This window comes from Bos taurus, chromosome 5 (assembly GCF_002263795.3).
Source record: "Bos taurus isolate L1 Dominette 01449 registration number 42190680 breed Hereford chromosome 5, ARS-UCD2.0, whole genome shotgun sequence".
NCBI classification, from domain to species: Eukaryota; Metazoa; Chordata; class Mammalia; order Artiodactyla; family Bovidae; genus Bos; species Bos taurus.
In genome coordinates, this window is record NC_037332.1 from 76,301,682 (window position 1) to 76,326,503 (window position 24,822).

The 24,822-nt window shown below is 40.6% G+C and overlaps 1 protein-coding gene across 1 annotated transcript in view; it reads left to right on the top strand.

Annotated features, from left to right (window-relative positions):
- Positions 1-211: 211 nt before the first annotated feature.
- The window catches only part of SYT10 (synaptotagmin 10), a 115,848-nt gene continuing 91,237 nt past the window's right edge, over positions 212-24,822 (top strand). Inside the window, exon 1 of the mRNA NM_001192912.1 lies at positions 212-362. Within this exon, the coding sequence (NP_001179841.1) occupies positions 212-362 (151 nt within the window). The remainder of the gene's footprint in view (positions 363-24,822) is intronic.

Here is a 24,822-nt window from a genome sequence, read left to right on the forward strand (position 1 = left end):
CTAATTTCCGCCCCAGCCTCTCCACTTTCTCTGAAGCCCTCTGCTCCCGCCATGGGGCCAACTTGGGGCTCCTAAGAGTTGTCACCTCTTAGCTGCGCGCTCTTGGGCCAAAGTCTCCGAGGGCGGGATATGGCTTAGGGCGCTAGAGTGGTCAGCACAGAGGTAACTGGAAGGGGAACGAACGGCTCTCTGGGATAAACGAGGCCAAACGATGAGTTTCCATAAGGAGGACGGAGTGAGCAGCCTGTGCCAAAAGGCGCTGCACATCGTCACGGAGCTGTGCTTCGCGGGCCAGGTGGAGTGGGAGAAATGTTCGAGCATCTTCCCCCCGGACGGGGGCAGCCAAGGCGGAAGTAACACAGGTAACTGCGGAGGGCTCCGCTCGCGACCTCGCAGTCCTAGGGGACTCGCGCTCTCGGTCCTAAGCTCCTGGGTCCTGCGCCTTCCGCGCGGCGCAGGGGCTTCTTTAGGACGCCTAGCCTTCGTATCTTACCCGTCTCCTTTGGTTAGCTCCTGGCGACTTCCAGTGTGGACTGTTCGGGTTTTGTCTTCTGCCTCCATCTGTCTGGCTTCTTCCACTTCTCTGGTCCGCTTCGTACCCGCTGCCGCCGTTTCTCGCTCCTAGGTTCCTGTACCCTCTTTCTCTGAGCTCTCCCACGCCTCCCATCTCGCTCTCAGAGAGAGGCGAGCGCGGGCCGCGGTGTCCAGACCGTTAGCCGAGAGCTGCCCGCGGGGGCCATTTGCCACCGGGACTCTGGCTGCCCTCACTTTTGTCCCGCAGGTGGCGGATCGCGGTTTGGGGAAGGGCCCAGGCCGAAGAATCCGTACTTAGATGCAAAAAAAAAAAAAAAAAAAAGAAAAGAAAACCAAACCAAAGAAACAAACAAACAAACAAAAAAAAAACGCCTTGGAAATGGGGCTGCGTTGGTCCCCGAGAACAGAAAGGAGCCCGGTAGGGGTAACCCACAACCAGTGTCATGTTTGCATTTGACAGTGTGCAAAACCCTTTAATATATATGAAATTCTAGGGCTTCTTGACAACGTTGGACCAACAGCAGGGATGATCTACTCCATTTTTCGAGGCAAAAAGTAAGGCTTAGAGGACAGACAGATTTAAGTGGAAGAAGGAAAGGTTTATAAATCCTTTCTACACAGGTGCTCATACAGCCCTTAATACAGGCATCCTCTCTGCCCGTCAACAAACTTGGGGGGAAAAACGGGGTGGGATGGAGGAGGCACACGGACCTTTAGAAATCTGAAGGTGGAAAGAAGTCTCAGGTAACAGATTTTTTGCAAAAGGAATGTGGAGCATAGCAGAGCCACTCAGGGGTGATGCCTGGAGGGAAAGATTTATAACCACCTGCGCTGTGAAGTTTGTCTAGCCTATTGTGCCATTGATGGGGTCTAGCTGGATTCCTGGAGTTGCAGGCCGAGTAGTTTTAGTATATGTGCTGCCGAAGCGAGCACAGGCCGAGTAGTTTTAAGAGTGCCATGGGAGAGAGTCCACATAGTTCTGGGAGATGAACACAGGTTTGAGGATTTTTGTTATTGCGCTGGAAGATCGTCATTCCTTCTGTAGGGTTTGTTTCTTTCCTTTTATTAGCCTGTCATTTTAGTCTTCTGGTGGGACCTCGTGGATTGAGGGTAGTCAGGGCAACAGATGAGAGCTGGACCTTAGCTCAGCGTGGAATGTTAACAGTGGAGAACCCTGTATTCTGAGAAGGAGACAAGGAAGGCACAGTTAGCGGGCTCCCCAACCACTACCACCAAAGACAAAGAGAGAAAGGAGGGAGGTGGGGAACAAATGTGTTTTAACCTTTACAGTACCATTATTTAAGTGGAATATTTGTACTTTTAAAAATTCTCTGATCATGGCAACAGGAACCAAGAGAGGCTTCTGTCTGCCCTTGGCAGAACCTGAGGAGATGTTGCTACTTGGGCCCTGGAGAGGAATGATACATAACTGCTGCTGTACATATGCTGGAAACATAGACATTTTGTGAATTTTAATAACCATAGCAGAGTCTTTTCCATTTGTTCAGCAGGTGTTACATTCCTAGGAGTGTGTGAAATTCAACTACTAGTTGAAGGCACTGGCTGAATATTGCCTATATGCCTGTCTTGTATATAGTTGCTCAGCATGAGGTAAACACTCAAAATAGTTTGAACTTAAAGTCTTCTGTGGTAATTGGATAAGTTGTTCTGAAATGATGATATACATGCTAAAGATAAGACTCAGAGATGGAAGTGCAGTGAAAGAAATGAGAGTATTTAAAAGATCTGAACTTTGGTCATTTAATAGTTGATGCTGTGGATAAAACTACTGATTTCCACTCCAACCCCAACCCCACCCCCTTGTGATCATACAACAAATAGTGGTTTTCTGGGCCTCAGATTGGCTGGTAATGAGGAAAATCTGAAGACTGGAAGCCAAATACTAGCTTTTAAATCTTTATAAATACACAATTATGGCCTTCAGGTGGGCTTCCCAGGTGGCTCAGTGGGTAAAGAACTTGCCTGCAGTGCAAGAGATGCTGGAGATATGGGTTCGATTCCTGGGTCAGGAAGATCCCCTGGAGGAGGGCACAACAACCCACTCCAGTATTCTTGCCTGGAAAATCCCATGGACAGAGGAGCCTGGTGGGCTACAGTCCCTAGGTCTCAAAGAGTCGGATATAATTGAAGCAACCTAACTCAGCACAGCTCAAGGTAAAACACAGCATATGAATTGTAGAGAGAATTCTGAACTTGTTCTAAGCATTACAGAAAGTAATTGTAATCCTAATTCCTTTCGGATTTGTGCCTGGGAACAAAAATGGAGCAAAACAAAATCTCAAACAATTGCATGGGTATTTTTCTGCCCTTAAGTGAAAATATGTACTATTCACATTGGGTATTCAATTTAATATATGAATACTTATTGAATGATTACCACTAAAAAAGACATCCTACTAGGTTGTCTATGAGATATAAGGCCGTAGAAGCTTGTTTTACACTTTCCATTCATAAATCCATGCAACAATTAAAAGTAAAATAATCTGCAAATAAGCTCCTATTACTAATAGATATCTATGAAATGTATCAAAGATTAATTATCAAATCTTTAGCTATATTAATTAGCTACTCACCCTCACCTTGTTCTTTGTAGTAGATTTTCTTATGCACTTGTTCTAGTAGGTGGTTCTTGACTCACTGTTTGTTTAATGAGAAACACATTATGGTAAGAGGAAATGGACATTGAATAGAATGATGGTTTTTTACTTTCAGCACTGCCCAGGTGGTGCCAGTTATTCTAAGGTTGCAACGACAATTGCAAGCTTCCAGATTGTGCATGATTTTAGATTCCTTCATGCAGGGGTTGGGGGAGAGAAGTTTAGGTACAGGGCTCTCTTGGTCTCCTTGGGAGATTGAATCCAGGAGGCCCCACAGATACCAAGAGTTATGATGCTCAAGTTCCTTACATAAAATGCTGTAGTATTTGCGATAGCACTTCTTCCCATATACTTTAAATAATCACTAGATTACCTATAATACCTAAATCATCAAGAGATACTTCTAATACCTCTTCATCTTCTTGATGAAGAGGTATTCATACCTTCATCAAGGTATTATAAGTACCTCTTGATGAAGGTGAAAGAGGAGAGTGAAAAAGCTGGCTTAAAATTCAACATTCAAAAAACTAAGATCATGGCATCTGGTCCCATCACTTCATGGCATGAAAAAATGAAATGGAAGTTGCTCAGTCATATCTGACTGTTTGTGACCCCATGGAGTCTACAGTCCATGGAATTCTCCAGGCCAGAATACTGGAGTGGGTAGCCTTTCCCTTCTCCAGGGGATCTTCCCAACCCAGGGATTAAACCCAGGTCTCCTGCATTGGAGGGGGATTCTTTACCAGCTGAGCCACCAGGGAAGCCCACTTTATGGCATATAGATGGGGAAATAGTGAAAGACTTTATTTTCTTGGGCTCCAAAATCACTGCAGATGGTAACTGCATATATGAAATTATAAGATGCTTGTTCCTTGGAAGAAAAGCTATGGCAAACCTAGACAGAGTATTAAAAAACAGAGTACTCTGCTGACAAAGGTCCATATAATGAAAGTTATGATTTTTCCAGTACGTGAAAGTCACTCAGTCATGTCTGACTCTTTGCGACCCCATGGACTGCAGTCCATGAAATTTTCCAGGCCAGAATACTGAAGTGGGTAGCCTTTCACTTCTCCAGGGGATCTTCTCAACCCAGGGATCAAACCCAGGTCTCCCACACTGTGGGTGAATTCTTTACCAGCTGAGCCACATGGGAAGCCCAAGAATTCTGGAGAGGGTAGCCTATCCTTTCTTCAGCAGATCTTCCCAATCCAGGGATCAAACTGGAGCCACAAGGGAAGCCCAAGAATTCTGGAGAGTGTAGCCTATCCTTTCTTCAGCAGATCTTCCCAATCCAGGGATCAAACTGGAGCCACAAGGGAAGCCCAAGAATTCTGGAGAGGGTAGCCTATCCTTTCTTCAGCAGATCTTCCCAATCCAGGGATCAAACTGGAGCCACAAGGGAAGCCCAAGAATTCTGGAGTGGGTAGCCTATCCCTTCTTCAGCAGATCTTCCCAACCCAGGGATTGAACTGGGGTGTCCTGCATTGCAGGCAGATTCTTTACCAACTGAGCTATCAGGGAAGCCCTCACATATGGATGTCAGAGTTAGACCATAAAGGCCGATCGCTGAGGAATTGATGCTTTTAAACTGTGGTGTTGGAGAAGACTCTTGAGCATCCTTTGGACTGCAAGGAGAACAAATTAGTCTATCCTAAAGGGAATCAATCCTGAATATTCTTTGGAAGGATTGATGCTGAAGCTGAAGCTCCAATACTTTGGCCATCTGTTGCGAAGAGCTGACTCATTGGAAAAGACCCTGATGCTGGGAAAGATAGAAGACAAGAGGAGAAGAGAACAACAGAAGACGAAATGGTTGGATAGCATCACCGACTCAATGGACCTGAGTTTGAGCAAGCTCTGGGAGATGGTAAAGGACAGGGAAGCCTGGCGTGTGCAGTCCATGGGGTCACAAAGAATGAGACACGACTGAGTGACTGAACAACAACAATCTAAATCAAGGTAAATGATATGTCACTCATTCATTTGGCCCTCAGCCATGTCTGACTCTGCGATCCCATGGACTGTAGCCCTCGAGGCTCCTTTGTCCATAGGTTTTCTCAGGCAAGATTACTGAAGTGGGTTACCATTCCCTTCTCCAGAGGATCTTCCTGACCCAGGGATCGAACCCAGGTCTCCAGTGTTGCAGGCAGATTTTCTTCCATTTGAGCCACCAAGGAAGACCCACGTAAAGGTAATGTAGATAGTTGCTTGTCTGACAATCCATTTTTTTTTATACTTCCTGAATTTTTAAAAATACTTTCAACCTGTGGCTGATTGATTGCATGGATATGAAACATGGATACAGAAGACTGATTGTAAGCCTAAAGTTACTCTACCTTAAAGAAGTCATGAATCACATATAGAAATAAAATATTCTTCTACTGTTTTTTTTTAATACCAATAAAGAACAGGCTTCACTATTCTCTTTACCATTTACTACAATAGCAGTAGCAGAAGCAGTGATAATGTTATTGACTTGAGAATCAAGCAGTCAAGTTGACAGATTCTATATTTTAGTAAACTTTACAGTAACTTAACTGCAGATGGCAATACTGGTTAATTTACTCTTTTTCAGAGACATTATTGATGTCAACATTACTAGTACACTAGAAAGTTCATTGTATGCAGTTTTTTAGAAAATCAGATTTTTGCAGTCTTTTTAGCACTGATTCTCCCCCTCCAAAATAGACAGGTCACCCACTAAATTCATTAATGTAAAAGAGAACTTAATATTCTAATACTTAGGGAAAATACAAAACAGTATATTGGCCTATTGCCTTAAATGTAATTCTTCATGTATACTGTGACTGAATATACATAATAGTTTTTGAACTGGATTTGAGTTCATTTCTGGTCTTTAATTGCTATTCCATATCCAAATGCTTATGAGATTTTAGGAAATTTCATTACTTGAGAAGCAGACCTCATAAATGCAGCTAATCAACCCTCCTTAAACTCATTCACATCACAACTGTGCAGACCTAACCATAATTTTAAAATTTTATACAAACATTTAATTTCTCAATGTTTTAAATTTACATTTTACACTTTTAATTTAGTACTAAAATTCTAAAATAAAAATGTAAACAAATTCTTCTAAATTAATATATGTGTTCTTCATTTTCTTAAGATGTGGGAGCAAGTAGGTATTTATATGGCAGACACTTTCGTTGAAGTTACTTGACTAATAAAAACAGAGATGGCTAAGTAAAAAAATCAAAATAACATGATTTCCTTTGAGAATAAGGCATTTTCAGTCTGTCATAATAGTTTAAAATGAATAAAAAGACTTTATAGGTTTTCTCTACAGATAGAAAGCAAATGATTACCCAATTAATTTAATTATTTTGTATCACTAGTAGTGATGAGTTTTATACATTAGATCTGATAGATAGAGTGCCTGATGAACTATGGAATGAGGTTCGTAACATTGTATAGGAGACAGGGATCAAGACCATCCCCATGGAAAAGAAATGTGAAAAAGCAAAATGGCTGTCTGGGGAGGCCTTACAAATAGCTATGAAAAGAAGAGAAGGGAAAAGCAAAGGAGAAAAGGAAAGATATAGCATCTGAATGCAGAGTTCCAAAGAGTAGCAAGAAGAGATAAGAAAGCCTTCCTCAGTGATCAATGCAAAGAAATAGAGGAAAACAACAGAATGGGGAAGTCTAGAGATCTCTTCAAGAAAATTAGAGATACCAAGGGAACATTTCATGCAAAGATGGGTTCGATAAAGGACAGAAATGGTATGGACCTAACAGAAGCAGAAGATATTAAGAAGAGGTGGCAAGAATACACAGAAGAACTGTACAAAAAACATCTTCATGACCAAGATAATCACGATGGTATGATCACTGACCTAGAGCCAGACATCCTGGAATGTGAAGTCAAGTGGGACTTAGAAAGCATCCCTACGAACAAAGCTAGTGGAGGTGATGAAATTCCAGTTGAACTATTTCAAATCCTGAAAGATGATGCTGTGAAAGTGCTGCACTCAATATACCAGCAAATTTGGAAAACTCAGCAGTGGTCACAGGACTAGGAAAGGTCAGTTTTCATTCCAATCCCAAAGAAAAACAATGCCAAAGAATGCTCAAACTACCGCACAATTGCACTCGTCTCACACTCTAGTAAAGTAATGCTCAAAATTCTCCAAGCCAGGCTTCAGCAATATGTGAACCGTGAACTTCCTGATGTTCAAGCTGGTTTTAGAAAAGGCAGAGGAACCAAAGATCAAATTGCCAACATCCGCTGGATCATGGAAAAAGCAAGAGAGTTCCAGAAAAACATCTATTTCTGCTTTAGTGACTGCCAAAGCCTTTTACTGTGTGGATCACAAGAAACTGTGGACAATTCGAAAGAGATGGGAATACCAGACCACCTGACCTGCCTCTTGAGAAACCTATATGCAGGTCAGGAAAAATAGGTCAGGTTCCAAATAGGAAAAGGAGTACGTCAAGGCTGTATATTGTCACTCTGCTTATTTAACTTATATGCAGAGTACATCATGAGAAACGCTTGGCTGGAAGAAGCATCAGCTGGAATCAAGATTGCCGGGAGAAATATCAATAACCTCAGATATGCAGATGACACCACCCTTATGGTAGAAAGTGAAGAGGAACTAAAGAGCCTCTTGATGAAAGTGAAAAAGGAGACTGAAAAAGTTGGCTTAAAGCTCAACATTCAGAAAACTCAGATCATGGCATTTGGTCCCATCACTTCATGGGAAATAGATGGGGAAACAGTGGAAACAGTGTCAGACTTTATTTTTCTGGGCTCCAAAATCACTGCAGATGGTGACTGCAGCCATGAAATTAAAAGACGCTTAGTCCTTGGAAGAAAAGTTATGACCAACCTAAGTAGCATATTCAAAAGCAGAGACATTACTTTGCCAACTAAGGTCCATCTAGTCAAGGCTGTGGTTTTTCCTGTGGTCATGTATGGATGTGAGAGTTGGACTGTGAAGAAGGCTGAGTGCCGAAGAACTGATGCTTTTGAACTGTGGTGTTGGAGAAGACTCTTAAAAGTCTCTTGGACTACAAGAAGATCCAACCAGTCCATTCTACAGGTGACCAGCCCTGGGTGTTCTTTGGAAGGAATGATGCTGAAGCTGAAACTCCAGTACTTTGGCCACCTCATGCAAAGAGTTGACTCATTGGAAAAGACTCTGATACTGGGAGGGATTGGGGGCAGGAGGAGAAGGGGACGACAGAGGATAAGATGGCTTCATGGCATCACTGACTCGATGGACATGAGTCTGAGTTAACTCCAGGAGTTGGCTATGGACAGGGAGGCCTGGCGTGCTGTAATTCATGGGGTCTCAGAGAGTCGGACATGACTGAGTGACTGAACTGAACTGTCCTGAAAATTGTATAAAGAATTACAGTTTAGAAACATAGTAGGCATGTTAGGGTCAGTAGAAATCCTTGAGAGTTGTAGGTTTCAAAAAGTAACTGAAGCACAGTGAATTCAGACCTGTAGGCACATTTGAAGAAGGATGCACCAGAGGGTTTTTTCCTTCCCCATACTGATACTCCACTGAAGAATGGCCAGCTTCTACTATTTCTAGTCTCGTATTTACATGATCTTCAGTACATATTGTGCTTGGTCTCAGTTACTTCTAGGCAAATGGATGACTACCTTGGCTTCAAAGGCCAAGCAGGTATCAGCAAACATCCAGTACTCTTCCCTGTGAGATATCAATATTTTGGCAGTATTGTCATGATTTATTTTTTGCCTTAAACTTTTTTCCACTTTGGGACAATTTAAGATCTGTGTTTCCTCTCTATATGAGCTGTGAATTTCAGAAATCTGATTCTTTCAAGAGCAATTTAATATACAAAGTATATAGCTGTCCATTTCATCCCTATCAGATTTTCTTTAAAACTTAGTCATCATTGTAATCTTGTTTTATGGAGTAAAATTGTCATTATTGGGAATACATCTGCATTCATTTACAAATTGTTTTTGTACAAAAACTGTCAGAAAATGAGCATTATCATAAATGTTTAATGGACTTTCCAATTTCAATTTCAATAATCTGTATTTTGAAAATATAATTATGTTTTTCCTGATCTACCTTTTATTCTGTTAATGACATTAACTCAATAGGCTGTAAACACTTTGGGGGCAGTGGCCAGTTTATTGTTTTATCCTCAGTGCCTAGAAAAAAACTGTGGCTTGTTAAGAGTTTCAATAAATATTTATTGGATACTGAGAGAATGAATATTCAATTAATGAATTTATCCTCAAGAAGCCTCAATATCCTTAACTGTATAACAGTGGGTGCTATTTAGTCATTTCCCAATTCCTTCTGAAACTCAGTCAGTTCAGTTCAGTCACTCAATCGTGTCCAACTCTTTGTGACTCTGTGGACTGCAGCACGCCAGGCTTCTCTGTCCATCACCAAATCCTGGAGCTTGCTCAAACTCACGTCCATCCAGTTGGTGATGCCACCCAATTATCTCATTCTCTATTGTCCCCTTCTCCTCCTGCCTTCAAACTTTCCCAGCATCAGGGTCTTTTACAGTGAGTCATTTCTTTATATCAGGTGGCCCAAATATCAGAGCTTTCAGCTTCAGCATCAGTCCTTCCAGTGAATATTCAGGACTGATTTCCTTTAGGATTGACTGGTTTGATCTCCTTGCAGCCCGAGGGACTCTCAAGAGTCTTCTCCAACAGCACAGTTCAAAAGAATCAATTCTTTGATGCTCACCTTTCTTTATGGTCCAACTCTTACATCCATACATGACTACTGGAAAAATCAAACCATAGCTTTGATTATAGGGGCCTTTGTCAGCAGAGTAATGTCTCTGCTTTTTAATACTCTGTCTAGGTTTGTCATAATGTTTCTTCCAAGGAGCAAGTGTCTCTTAATTTCATGGCTGCAGTCACCATCTGCAGTGATTTTGGAGCCCCCCAAAATAAAGTTTGTCACTGTTTCCAATGTTTCCCCATCTATTTGCCATGAAATGATGGGACTGGATGCCATGATCTTAGTTTTTTGAATGTTGAGTTTTAAGCCAGCTTTTTCACTCTCCTCTTTAACTTTCATCAAGAGGTTCTTTAGTTCCTCTTCACTTTCTCCCATAAGGGTGGTGTCATGAGCATATCTGAGGTTATTGGTATTTCTCCTAGCAATCTTGATTCCAGCTTCTGCTTCATCCAGCCTGGCATTTCACATGATGTACTTTGTATATGTCATTTTTGACTTTCAATTTTGAACTTCTGAAACTAAGTTGTATATATTTGTATCTTTGTGTCTATGGTGTCCAATACAGTATTCTATGTAGCTAATATACTACCAATTTAGTTTTATGATAATGGCAAAAATTAGAGCACTTAGGCATTTACAAGCTAGAATATGATAAGCAACATACTCAAAAGTAACAACTTTGGTTGTGCATTCACTTCCTGAGTGTATTCAGGTAGAACTATGACTCCATGGCTCAACTTATATGTTACATAATAAATGTATTGAATTTATTAAAGTTCTAGAAAAGTGGGAATATCTGTTTAATATACCCATTCATAATAGTAAAAGGAAAGTCTGTTCATTTGCTTATGTAAAAAGTAGCATAGAAAAAATAATATTATTATTATTCAAACTGCTATTAGTCATTCCAGTAAGAACTAGAAATCATCATTTTGCAGTTGTGAAAACTAAGGCAGGAAAAGTTAGCCAACTTCCCCTCAATCACAACTAATTAATGATGTGGCTAGGATAACAATGCTGGGCTCTTTAGATCCTGTCCTAGGCTCAACAAAAAGTAGACATAAAAAGAGATCCTGGGGCCATCCATGGTGCTAAGGAACACTAGAACAACATCGATTTCCTCTGTTGGTGTAATAAGCAATACTGTTCAAGTTTAGAAACAGAATTCCTGAAGAGAGCTTCTAAATAGAGTTATTTTCTTTTTCCTTACAATATTAAATGTCCTAGTGACCATTGAAGCTGTAAGAGCTGACATTAACATAGCTTAGGTAGACTCTCAGAAAGTAAAGCTATATATATATATATAATGAATATATTAATTATTTCCTGGAATTGTGCTGTGATGGCCTAAGAGCTAAAAGGTAAAATCATCTAGAGGGAGAGGTGAGGGAAAAACGAACTGATATTAACTTTTTTCCATTCAGATGTGTCCCAAAGTGTTATAATCTACTGTTAAATATTCTGTTATTGAATAGAGAACATGATAGCTTTTAAAACCTTGTAAGTCAGTTTGTCCATACTGCAAGGTTATTTTAATTTAACAATGAGGACTGTTGTTTTCTCTTCAGTATCCATTGTTCCTTTAGTTGTGTTTAAGTAGTCACACATTTATTTATTTATTTAAAATTATTATTATTATTATTTTACTTTACAATATTGTATTGGTTTTGCCATACATCAACATGCATCCGCCATGGGTGTACACATGTTCCCCATCCTGAACAAAACAATATTAAGTGATATATTATCATTTCGAATATATTATAATATGAGTTGTTAATATACATGAGAGGTAGTTTTAGCATTATGCTTTTTTTTGACAAATATTTACTGAGGTCTTACTATGTGAAAGCCACTGTGCCAAACATTTAAATGTACTGGTACCATTAAATGTGCATAGTTTTTCAAGTTAACATAAATGTAGAGTTAATATATAATAAGAGATTATAAATTATTTACTCAATTATGAATATATGTAAAGATTTACAAGTAAATTTGGCTAATTTAATTATATTTGATATCATGCTTGATACTGTCAAGCAGGCTTATTTCTCTCCCTTGATTTTTGTCTCCTCATAACAAAGGTTTGGAATGACAGACTAATTACAGCTCAAGCAGGCAGGATTTCTCAGCCCCTGTCTTTTCATAGTAAGCATTCAAAACAATGGTAAGGTTACAGCTCAGTTATAGCTCAAACAGAGAGGTTTTTTACTAAACAGACAAGGGATAGTACACTCCTGAGATGTGGGGACAAGCCAACCCTGAAGTACTGGCCACAATCCCTCTTGGCTTTCCCTTTTTATACTCCCTGTTTCCTCCTCTTAGTTCTACCCTGTACAAAATGCAAATGGGCCAATCAGGGAAGGGATGCATAATAGGTCACATGGTCACATGCATAATAGGGCTTTTATATATTCATCTAAATGGGTGCAGACTGAGAGTTTTGATAGTTTCAAGTTATATAATAACAGGCTGTATTGTGTATGTCTTTCCCATAATTCAGTCTGTTATAATCAGATGTATGTATGTATAGAATATTTATGAATACCTAATGGACTCCTAGGAGCCTAAGGTCACTTAAGGAAGTCCCTGTGGTTAGTTTGTATCTATTGTGTGCCTACATTACCTGTGCAGGAGTTGGAAAAGTTTCTGGGGTTATTTTTGTAGCCTATATGTGAGCACTCCTGGGCCTGCCTGGAATGGGATTTAGAGATCAGCTTGCATCCTTTTCAGTTAGGCCACCTCTTGTTGCTTATGCCTAACTTCCTATCTAACAATACCATTTCATTGAATTTAGGATGCTGTTGATTACAAGGCACACCATTATTTTATATTACACCAGGAAAATCAAAAAAGACTACAAAAATTAAATTATGACTTGGTGCTTTTTCATCACATAGAATTTTTAGTTTACACCTATGGAAAAATTTCTTTTAAAACAGACATAAATCTTAAAAATCATATATCACTCTTGTACAAGTATAAAAAGGGAAACAAAACAACAACAACAGAAAGGAAAACATAAAAGACAAATAGATTAATTTAAAATGTAAAGTACTGAGTCTGATTCTTCTGAATGGTGATACTTTCATTTATGCACATATTATTGGAGACTATGGCATCAAAAATACTGTCAAGAGTAGTAATGATCAATTTTTTTCCTTAAAGGAATTCATTGTTGTGCTAAGTTGCTTCAGTCATGTCTCTTAGCAGTCCCATTGTAGCATGCCAGGCCCCTCTGCCTATGGGATTCACCAGGTAAGAAAACTAGAGTGGGTTGCCATGCCCTTCTCTGAAAGAGATGGGAATACCAGACCACCTGATCTGCCTCTGGAGAAATTTGTATGCAGGTCAGGAAGCAACAGTTAGAACTGGACATGGAACAACAGACTGGTTCCAAATAGGAAAAGGAGTTCGTCAAGGCTGTTTACTGTCACCCTGTTTATTTAACTTACATGCAGAGTACATCATGAGAAACGCTGGACTGGAAGAAACACAAGCTGGAATCAAGATTGCCAGGAGAAATATCAATAACCTCAGATATGCAGATGACACCACCCTTATGGCAGAAAGTGAAGAGGAACTAAAAAGCCTCTTGATGAAAGTGAAAGAGGAGAGTGAAAAAGTTGGCTTAAAACTCAACATTCAGAAAACGAAGATCATGGCATCAGGCTTCCCACCACTTCATGGGAAATAGATGGGGAAACAGTGGAAACAGTGTCAGACTTTATTTTTCTGTACTCCAGAATCACTGCAGATGGTGACTGCAGCTATGAAATTAAAAGATGCTTACTCCTTGGAAGGAAAGTTATGACCAACCTAGATAGCATATTCAAAAGCAGAGACATTACTTTGCCAACAAAGGTTCGTCTAGTCAAGGCTATGGTTTTTCCTGTGGTCATGTATGGATGTGAGAGTTGGACTGTGAAGAAGGCTGAGCGCCGAAGAATTGATGCTTTTGAACTGTGGTGTTGGAGAAGACTCTTGAGAGTCCCTTGGACTGCAAGGAGATCCAACCAGTGCATTCTGAAAGAGATCAGCCCTAGGATTTCTTTGGAAGGAATGATGCTAAAGCTGAAACTCCAGTACTTTGGCCACCTCATGTGAAGAGTTGACTCATTGGAAAAGACTCTGATGCTGGGAGGGATTTGGGGCAGGAGGAAAAGGGGACGACAGAGGATGAGATGGCTGGATGGCATCACTGACTCCATGGACGTGAGTCTGAATGAACTCCGGGAGTTGGTGATGGACAGGGAGGCCTGGCGTGCTGCGATTCATGGGATCACAAAGAGTCGGACACGACTGAGCGACTGATGTGATCTGATCTCCTGGGAATCTTCCTGACCCAGGGATTGAAGCTGTGTCTCGTCTCCTGCATTGGCAGGCAGGTTTTTTTTTTTTTTTTTTTTTAACCACTAGTACCACCTGGAAAATCCCAGGGGAATTCAAAAGAGATATAAATACTAGTGTTACTGTGCTCTAAAGCTAGCTAACAATACTTTCTGCGGGGTGGCGCGGAGCGGATGCGAAGCGGGGCGGTCCGGCGGCATGTCGGTCAGCAGGAAGAGCTGGGCCACTCTATCCAGGTGAGCCGGGGTCCCGACTGCTCTGGGGGCCACAGGGTCGGGGCCACACGGAGCAGCCCCTGGGGTTCCAGCCCTCCTTCCTCCTTGGGGACGCAGGCCTGAGCAGGCTGCCTACGGAGGGCTGTCCAGCCTGGAGAGGCTGCTCTGGGGGCTGGGGAGGTGTTCAAGAGGTAAACGGCCAAGTCTCAGCTTCTGAGCCACCCCTGACTGCTTGTCTTTCTTTGGAGAGTCTGAGAGGCCCCTCCCGGGAGGAGGTGGCCACACTGCCTTGCAGGGTCAGTGAGTGGGCCAGGCGGGCAGGTGCCTTCCCAGGGATGAGGCTCAGGCTCTGGGCGCAGCGTTTTGGGGTGCTGTTGGGGCTGGGAAACCTCATGCTTGGCGCTCTCCCTCTCTGCGCTTCAGTTTTCACTCACAAGCGGGGCCTTCAAAGGGTCCAGGGACTGGGTGTCTCATCCTTGTCTGCTGGACATCTAGTCAGAGAAGCCTGGGGGGTGGGTATCCAGGAGGTAGCACCCTCATGCAGTTGGAGTGCCAGGCTGCCTTGGCACAGGAGTGGCTGAGAGGAGCTACCCCACGCCCGAGGTCAGGGGCGGCGGCCGAGAGGAGCTACCCCACGTCCAAGGAGCAGCGGCTGAGTGGGCGCAGAAGGTCTGAGAGGAGCTACTCCATGTTCAAGGTCAGGAGGTGCTGCGGTGAGGAGATACCCCTCGTCCAAGGTAAGGAGCAGCGGCTGCGCTTTGCTGGAGCAGCCGTGAAGAGATACCCCACCACCAAGGTAAGATAAACCCAAGTAAGATGGTAGGTGTTGCAGAGGGCATCAGAGGGAAACACACTGAAACCATAATCATGGAAAAATAGCCAATCTGATCACATGGACCACAGCCTTGTCTAACCCAATGAAACTGAGCCATGCCATGAGGGGCCACCCAAGACAGATGGGTCATGGTGGAGAGGTCTGACAGAATGTGGTCCACTGGAGAAGGGAATGGCAAGCCACTTAGTTTTATTGCCTTGAGAACCCCATGAACAGTATGAAAAGGCAAAATGATAGGATACTGAAAGAGGAACTCCCCGGGTCAGTAGGTGCCCAATATGCTACTGGAGATCAGTGGAGAAATCACTCCAGAAAGAATGAAGGGATGGAGCCAAACAAAAAACAATACCCAGCTGTGGATGTGACTGGTGATGGAAGCAAGGTCTGATGCTGTAAAGAGCAATATTGCATAGGAAACTGGAATGTCAGGTCCATGAATCAAGGCAAATTGGAAGTGATCAAACGAGATGGCAAGAGTGAACGTCGACATTCTAGGAATCAGTGAACTAAGGACTGGAATGGGTGAATTTAACTCAGATGACCATTATATCTACTATTGTAGGCAGGAATCCCTTAGAAGAAATGGAGTAGCCATCATGGTCAACAAAAGAGTCTGAAATGCAGTACTTGGATGCAATCTCAAAAACGACAGAATGATCTCTGTTTGTTTCCAAGGCAAACCATTCAATTTCACAGTAATCCAAGCCTATGCCCCAAACAGTAATGCTGAAGAGGCTGAAGTTGAATAGTTCTATGAAGACTCTTGAGAGTCCCTTGGACTGCAAGGAGATCCAAGCAGTCCATTCTGAAGGAGATCAGCCCTGGGATTTCTTTGAAAGGCATGATGCTGAAGCTGAAACTCCAGTACTTTGGCCACCTCATGCGAAGTGTTGACTCATTGGAAAAGACTCTGATGCTGGGAGGGATTGGGGGCAGGAGGAGAAGGGGACGACAGAGGATGAGATGGCTGGATGGCATCACTGACTCGATGGACGTGAGTCTGGGTGAACTCCGGGAGTTGGTGATGGACAGGGAGGCCTGGCGTGCTGCGATTCATGGGGTCGCAAAGAGTCGGACACTACTGAGAGACTGATCTGATCTGATCTGATGAAGACCTTCAAGACCTTTTAGAACTAACACCCAAAAGATGTCCTTTTCATTATAGGGGACTGGAATGCAAAAGTAGGAAGTCAAGAAACATCTGGAATAACAGGCAAATTTGGCCTTGGAGTATGGAATGAAGCAGGGCAAAGGTTAATAGAGTTTTGCCAAGAGAACACACTAGTCATAGCAGACACCCTCTTCCAACAACACAAGAGAAGACTCTACACATGGACATCACAGGATGGTCAACACTGAAATCAGGTTGACTATATTCTTTGCAGCCAAAGATGGAGAAGCTCTATACAGTCAGCAAAAACAAGCCCGGGAGCTGACTGTGGCCCAGATCATGAACTCTTTATTGCCAAATTCAGACTTAAATTGAAGAAAGTAGGGAAAACCACTAGACCATTCAGGTATGACCTAAATCAAATCTCTTATGATTATACAGTGGAAGTGAGAAATAGATTTAAGGGACTAGATCTGATAGATAGAGTGCCTGATGAACTATGAATGGAGGTTCATGACATTGTACAGAAGACAGGAATCAAGACCATCCCCATGGAAAAGAAATGCAAAAAAGCAAAATGGCTGTCTGAGGAGGTCTTACAAATAGCTGTGAAAAGAAGAGAAGTGAAAAGCAAAGGACAAAAGGGAAGATATAAGCATCTGTATGCAGTGTTCCAAAGAATAGCAAGGAGAGACAAGAAAGCCTTCCTGAACAATCAATGCAAAGAAATAGAGGAAAACAGTAGAATGGGAAAGACTAGAGATCTCTTGAAGAAAATTGGAGATACCAAGGAAACATTTCATGCAAAGATGGGCTCGATAAAGGACAGAAAGGGTTGGACCTCACAGAAGCAGAAGATATTAAGAAGACATGGCAAGAATACACAGAAGAAGTGTACAAAAAAGAGCTTCACGACCCAGATAATCACGATGGTGTGATCACTCACCTAGAGCCAGACATGCTGGAATGTGAAGTCAAGTGGGCCTTAGAAAGCATCAGAAAGTGGGCCTACAGACAAAGCTAGTGGAGGTGATGGAATTCCAGTTGAGCTCTTTCAAATCCTGAAAGATGATGCTGTGAAAGCGCTGCACTCAATATGCCAGCAAATTTGGAAAACTCAGCAGTGGCCACAGGACTGGAAAAGGTCAGTTTTCATCCCAATCCCAAAGAAAGGCAATGCCAAAGAATGCTCAAACTACCACACAATTGCACTCATCTCACACACTAGTTAAATAATGCTCAAAATTCTGCAAGCCAGGCTTCAGCAGTACATAAATCGTGAAATTCCAGATGCTCAAGCTGGTTTTAGAAAAGGCAGAGGAACCAAAGATCAAATTGCTAACATCCGCTGGATCATCGAAAAAGCAAGAGAGTTCCAGAAAAACATCTATTTCTGCTCTATTGACTATGCGAAAGGCTTTTACTGTGTGGATCACAGTAAAGTGTGGAAAATTCTTCAACAGATGGGAATACCAGACCACCTGACCTGCCTCTTGAGAAACCTATATGCAGGTCAGAAAGCAACAGTTAGAACTGGACATGGAACAACAGCCTGGTTCCAAATAGGAAAAGGAGTACGTCAAGGCTGTATATTGTCACCCTGCTTATTTAACTTATATGCAGAGTACATCATGAGAAATGGGGGCTGGAAGAAGCACAAGCTGGAATCAAGATTACCGGGAGAAATATCAATCACCTCAGATATGCAGATGACACCACCCTTATGGCAGAAAGTGAAGAGGACCTAAAAAGCCTCTTGATGAAAGTGAAAGTGGAGAGTAAAAAAGTTGGCTTAAAGCTCAACATTCAGAAAACTAAGATCATGGCATCTGGTCCCATCACTTCATGGCAGATAAATGGGGAAAGAAGGAAACAGTGTCAGACTTCATTTTTTTGGGCTCCAAAATCACTGCAGATGGTGACTGCAGCCATGAAATTAAAAGACGCTTACTCCTTGGAAGGAAAGTTATGACCAACCTGGATAGCATATTGAAAAGCAGAGATATTACTTTGCCAACAAAGGTCCATCTAGTCAAGGGTATGGTTTTTCCAGTGGTCATGTATGGATGTGAGAGTTGGGCTGTGAAGAAAGCTGGGTGCCGAAGAATTGAAGCTTTTGAACTGTGGTGTTGGAGAAGACTCTTGAGAGTCCCTTGGACTGCAAGGAGATCCATCCAGTCCATCCTAAAGAAGATTAGTCCTGGGTATTCATTGGAAGGACTGATGTTGAAGCTGAAACTCCGTACTTTGGCCACCTGATGCGAAGAGCTGACTCACTGGAAAAAACCCTGATGCTGGGAGGGATTGCGGCCCAGAGGAGAAGGGGATGACAGAGGATGAGATGGCTGGATGGCATCACCGACTCGATGGACATGAGTTTGAGTGAACTCCAGGAGTTTGTGATGGACAGGCGGGCCTGTTGTGCTGTGATTCATGGGATCGCAAAGAGTCGGACAGGACTGAGCGACTGAAGTTATCTAAACTGAATGGTAGCCGTATAGTTATGTTGAATCTGACAATGTTGCCAAACTCATTTGACCCAGCAAAAATTTGGTTATGAAGGTTATGTGTTTGTTTCACTATTTTCTCAACACTTTCTTCCAAGCCATTTAAACTCATTCTTTGACTTCTGATTCTGATGCATTTGCTTTAGCATAAACAGAGAGAAAAGTATGACACAATTACTTAATGACTACTAGTAGTTGTAACAGGTCATTGATACTGATACATTCTTATTTCGAAAACTGAAATGTCAAAAATATGCATATTATAATCAATTAAATATGGTAATGATATGAAGTTTCTATCATTTACTAAAATTCAAAAAAAAGGCACACTGCTGCTACTGCTGCTCCTAAGTCACTTCAGTCGTGTCTGACTCTGTGCGACCCCATAGACGGCAGCCCACCAGGCTCCCCCGTCCCTGGGATTCTCCAGGCAAGAACATAGGAGTGGGTTGCCATGTCCTTCTCCAATGCATGAAAGTGAAAAATGAAAGTGAAGTCGCTCAGTCGTGTCTGACTCAGCAACCCCATGGACTGCAGCCTATCAGGCTTCTCTGTCCATGGGATTTTCCAGGCAAGAGTACTGGAGTGGGGTGCCATTGCCTTCTCTGGAAAAAGGCAATAGTCAATAACTTTTTTTTATTTTAAAATAAAATAAAATTATTTTAAGAGGCATTGTTGCAACAGTAATAGGTTGGTTGATTATGTATTGGATTTATGGTTGAGGAAGAGACTGATAGCTGTTTCCTAGTATTCATTTCCCCCTTCTATTTCACAGCATTAGAATCCTTTAGTTTTAGTTTGGTATGTGGCAGCATTATTAAAAAAAAAAAAAAAACTTTAAAAAGGACAGCTTTTTTCAGCATACTTTATAGGTTGGTACAATCGCATGAGTAAGTTATGATTGTCGGAATATTAGCAGCAGTGATGTGCACTACTTCTAGATTTTTCCCTTGAAGTGAAAGGACACACCATTACCTTCCTTTCTCCCTTGTTATTTTTCATCCAGCTGCCTGGAATGTAGACATGTAAGCTTGCATCTTGGACATTAAGGAAGAGGCAAAAACCTTTGAATAGTAAAGCAAAAACATGGGAAAAACAGGATTTCAGACACTTAAGCTGATGTGTTTACCATGACTTGCTTATACTGGACCAATTAATTAAATGAGAGAGAAATAAACTTCTATTTTGTTTGTTACTATCAATTTGGTCCCTTGTTGTAGAAATCAGAATTATGTGGCATTATAATAATAATACCATATTGTTGTTGTTGCTTAGTTACTAAGTCTTGTCCAACTCTTTGCAACCCCATAAACAACAGCATACCAGACTTGCCTGTCCTTCAGTATATACCTGACTTTGCTCAAACTCATGTCCATTGAGTCAGTGATGCCATCTAACCATCTCATCCTGTGTCACCCCCTTCTTATCTTGCCCTCAATCTTTCCCAGAATCAGGGTCTTTTCCAATGAGTCAGTCCTTAACATCAGGTGGCCAAAGTACTGGAGCTTCAGCTTCAGCATCAGTCCTTCCAATGAATATTTAGGACTGATTTCCTTTAGGATTGACTGGTTTGCTCTCCTTGCAATCCAAGCGACTCTCAAGAATCTTCTCCAGCACAGTTCGAAAGCATCAATTCTTCGGCGCTCAGCCTTCTTTGTGGTCCAACTGTCACATCCATACATGACTATTGGAAAAACCATAGCTTTGACTATATGGACAATGAGGACAACCAAAGAAACAAAAGATTTGCAATTTACAATAAATTATAATTTCTGATTAATTGAGAAGTTACTTATTTGTACGTTTTGAGAAATTAAAGAACTAGAATTTTTAAATTTAAAAAAGTGGTACAGTAGTAATTGCAATCGAGAGAATAGCAATTGGTCTATGATTTTCTGCATCATTGTAGCCATCTGCATGGATAATACGTACTTAGTCCTAACAGTATTTACAATTTATAGTAATTAAGACCATGCAAATGTTAGAAATTAGCAAAATCCTGGTTTATTAAAAGCTTATGAGGACTTAGCATGTTTTTGCTAATTATGTTTTCTGATGAGAGTGGTTTTTTTTTTTTTTTTTTCCCCCAGAACTCTCTGACTTTATTTTGAGCTATTAAGGCATGATAAAAGAATAAGATCTTTATAGCTACATATGAAGAGTCAGCCAGCCAGACAGATAAGTAGACACATAGAGGTAGAAGCAATAGTTATGCATATGTATGTAATCAAATCAGGGTTTGTGTAATATTAAACCTGATTATCCTTGAGCCTAATTTAATTTTTGAAATTTCATTAACTTCAATTCTTACCAAGATATAATTGGATGCATGGTATATAATGGGTTATTTTTAATTATCCAGAGACATTGAAAGTTTGAGCTACAGAGATCCTACTCATCAAGTTTATTCATTATACAATGGGTAACTTCAAAGTCTGTGTGGTGAAGGAAAATCATTCATATTCATCTCCCTCCAGTGATCTCATCTCCACCTTACTTCATTTCTTTCATGATCATTACCAAACACTTGTCATTATGTTAAAAGTACTATTTTAGAATTATAAATCCAAATATTCCAAGCCCCAACCAAAAGCTCCTGTGCTTTCTTCTTTTGCATTTGGAAACTCCATTCAATTTTCTACCTCTAGGTGAATTCCCTGTCAATAAATATTGCATCATGCTTATGATACATCATTTAATCATTGCAATCACTTTCTCCTTTGAGGTTTATTACATTCTTCTGGGAGGATAGAAGATGCTCATTCATGGATAAATTCATCTGCTTCTTTATTCCTACACCAAAGAACCTGAATATTTAGAAGATTTTAAAACCAGGCAGGCTAGTATCACTCTTAGTCTTCAGTTGCAAAAGAACCCTCAGTTCTGACCAGATGTCGTGTGTTTTCCTATTCCATTTTCTCCTATTCTCTAAAGTTCATGTATCAAATTTTCCCCACTGTATTTAAATATTCCAAATTATTTTCCAACATCCCAAAATAACTGGTAGTTGACTCTAACTCCTATTTGGAGAGAAAATTATAAACAAGAATTCTCTTGAATTCCTGCCTATACTTATAGAATTTGACTTCAGAACTATGCTCTTTTTCTTGAAAAGGAAGAAGTGATAGAGTTCTTTCATCTTTGCTTCAGATTCCATCCATCATCACCTTTTATGTGACTTTATTAATTATTCACTCTGCTTGATTTTCTTTCTCTCCTTATCTGGTACTACTTTCCCATAAATTATAAACCGTGATGAAATATTGCACATTTTAATTAAAAACACCCATTAAAAACATCAATTCCAAGAGTGATTCTTTTTTTTTTCCTTTTATTTTTTTTATTTTTTAAACTTTACATAATTGTATTAGTTTTGCCAAATATCAAAATGATTCCGCCACAGGTATACATGTGTTCCCCATCCTGAACCCTCCTCCCTCCTCCCTCCCCATACCCTCCCTCTGGGTCATCCCAATGCACTAGCCCCAAGCATCCAGTATCGTGCATCGAACCTGGACTGGCATCTTGTTTCATACATGATATTTTACATGTTTCAATGCCATTCTCCCAAATCTTCCCACCCTCTCCCTCTCCCATAGAGTCCATAAGACTGTTCTATACATCAGTGTCTCTTTTGCTGTCTCGTACACAGGGTTATTGTTACCATCTTTCTAAATTCCATATATATGTGTTATTATATTGTATTGGTGTTTTTCCTTCTGGCTTACTTCACTCCAAGAGTGATTCTTTCCTCCTTTCCTAAATACAATATCTTGAAAGAACTATCTATACTCATAGAATTCACATCCTCACTCTCATTCATTCATTAAACTACATTCAACTGGTTAACACAGTCTCTGCTGCACTAGTCTCATTGAATTCACTGCAGACTTACTTGTTTAAGTTAATATTTACTTATCTACCTTCGTTTTGATTGAACTTATTTTAACTTCTTATACTACTTATCACTTTATAAATACTCTCCAAACTTCTATGAAAGCACCTTGACCTCATTTTTTTCATGTCTCTACTCTTTCTCAGTCTTATATGCAGGCTCTTTGTTCTTTAAATTTCTCTTTCTTTCTTTAATTATTGATGTCTTCAGGATTCTGTTGAGGAGCTTTAACCTTCTTTGTCATGGATTCAGATTCTTCTGTTTAAAGAAGTCCTTCAATTTTATTTTCAGTTGCAGTCATATATGACCAACAGCTTACTCAAAATTTCTACTTGCATGTTGAGTATTATTATTAATATATGGTCTAAACCCAACATAGTTGAAGTCATGGTCTTCCTTACTTCATCATCCTGTTTGTCTCCCAATGAATCACATTCTTGTTCTTCAATCTTCACACTCCTCACTAGCCCCTTGCCTTGCCAAATACCTCTAAAATGTGCTCTTTTCCCCATTCTAGCCACTCTTGTTCAGAAATACTCTCATCTCTCATGTGGATGACTACTATAATCGGTAACTATTTTTTCTCTTCTCATCTGGTCTCCACTTTTATTTTCTCCCCAGCCAGAGTGTTATTTATGAAATGCATATTTAACCATTTCATACCTTGACATAAAAATGCTTCTGGGACTACATCTTTCAATTTGAACTAAGTCCAAACTCATAACATCCTTTATGTCATAGTTAAATGTTGAAAAACAAGCATTAAAATTTTTTTTTAAACATTTTGATGACTTTATAAATTCTCACAAATCCTCCCTTAATCTTTTTTAAGCTCCCTTAATCTTTTGATAGTCAGAGTCTTTATCTTGTTTAACAAATTTTGTTGAAGAAAACGTCGTAAAGACCTAATAATTAAACTCTTGGTTTTGTTTTTGAAATACTCTTATTTGTCATAATTGCAATAATAAGAAATGTAAAAATATATAATGCAATAAGCTTGTTTTTATAATTTTAGTTTTATTTTTCTCAAAGAAATTCTAATTAATGAAACTCCTTTCACCTTTTCCTGTTGTGGGAAAAGCCCTTTCCCCTCGTTTTGCATTTCTGGATGGAAGAAGCTACAAGATAAGATAATCATGGAATCTTAGCTTACCCTATCCCTAAGACATGACTTACCTGTTTCCCTATTCATTGATGGATATTCTCTACTCCTTCATGTAGTAAATTTTATAGGGTCAAGTACTCATGGAGAATACTTGTGGTTGTCCAGCCAGGCTTCTGGCTGTATCTTAAAGTCTAATTAATTCAAGGTGATTTGTTAGCAAGTCCACTTTCTAACAGACCTAAGAAGAGTTGATTCTTTTGAACTGTGGTGTTGGAGAAGACTCTTAATGTAAAGCCTCTAATTAAAAAAAAAAAAAGAGTCCCTTGGACTGCAAGGAGATCAGTCCTGGGTGTTTATTGGAAGGACTGATGTTGAAGCTGAAACTCCAATACTTTGGCCATCTGATGTGAAGAGCTGACTCATTGGAAAAGACCCTGATGCTGGGAAAGATTGAAGGCAAGAGGAGAAGGGGATGACAGAAGATGAGATGGCTGGATGGCATCACCGACTCAATGGACATGAGTTTGGGTAAACTCTGGGAGTTAGTGATGGACAAGGAGGCCTGGCATGCATGGGGTCGCAAAGAATCAGACACGACTGAGTGACTGAACTAACTAAGCTTATACTCACTTTTATTATAATTGCTACCTGGTTGAACAGTTTCTCTGAGCACAACTGGGTAGAAAAATAGAATGTTATTTATTAGCTTCTTGAAAAAATAATTTTTACTTAGAAATCTTGGTCTCTAATATAAATAAATTCACTCCTTTTAGTACCAAAATAACATTGGAAGATGTTTCTCTTCTTATTAATCTGTGAATCACCATTCAATCCATACTCATTCCATACCTATGCCTCCTTTCCCCTAGGTACTCTTGTTTAAAGAAAGAAAAAAAAAAGTTGATAATAGTAACAACCCATTGTTGCCCTTACTATGTT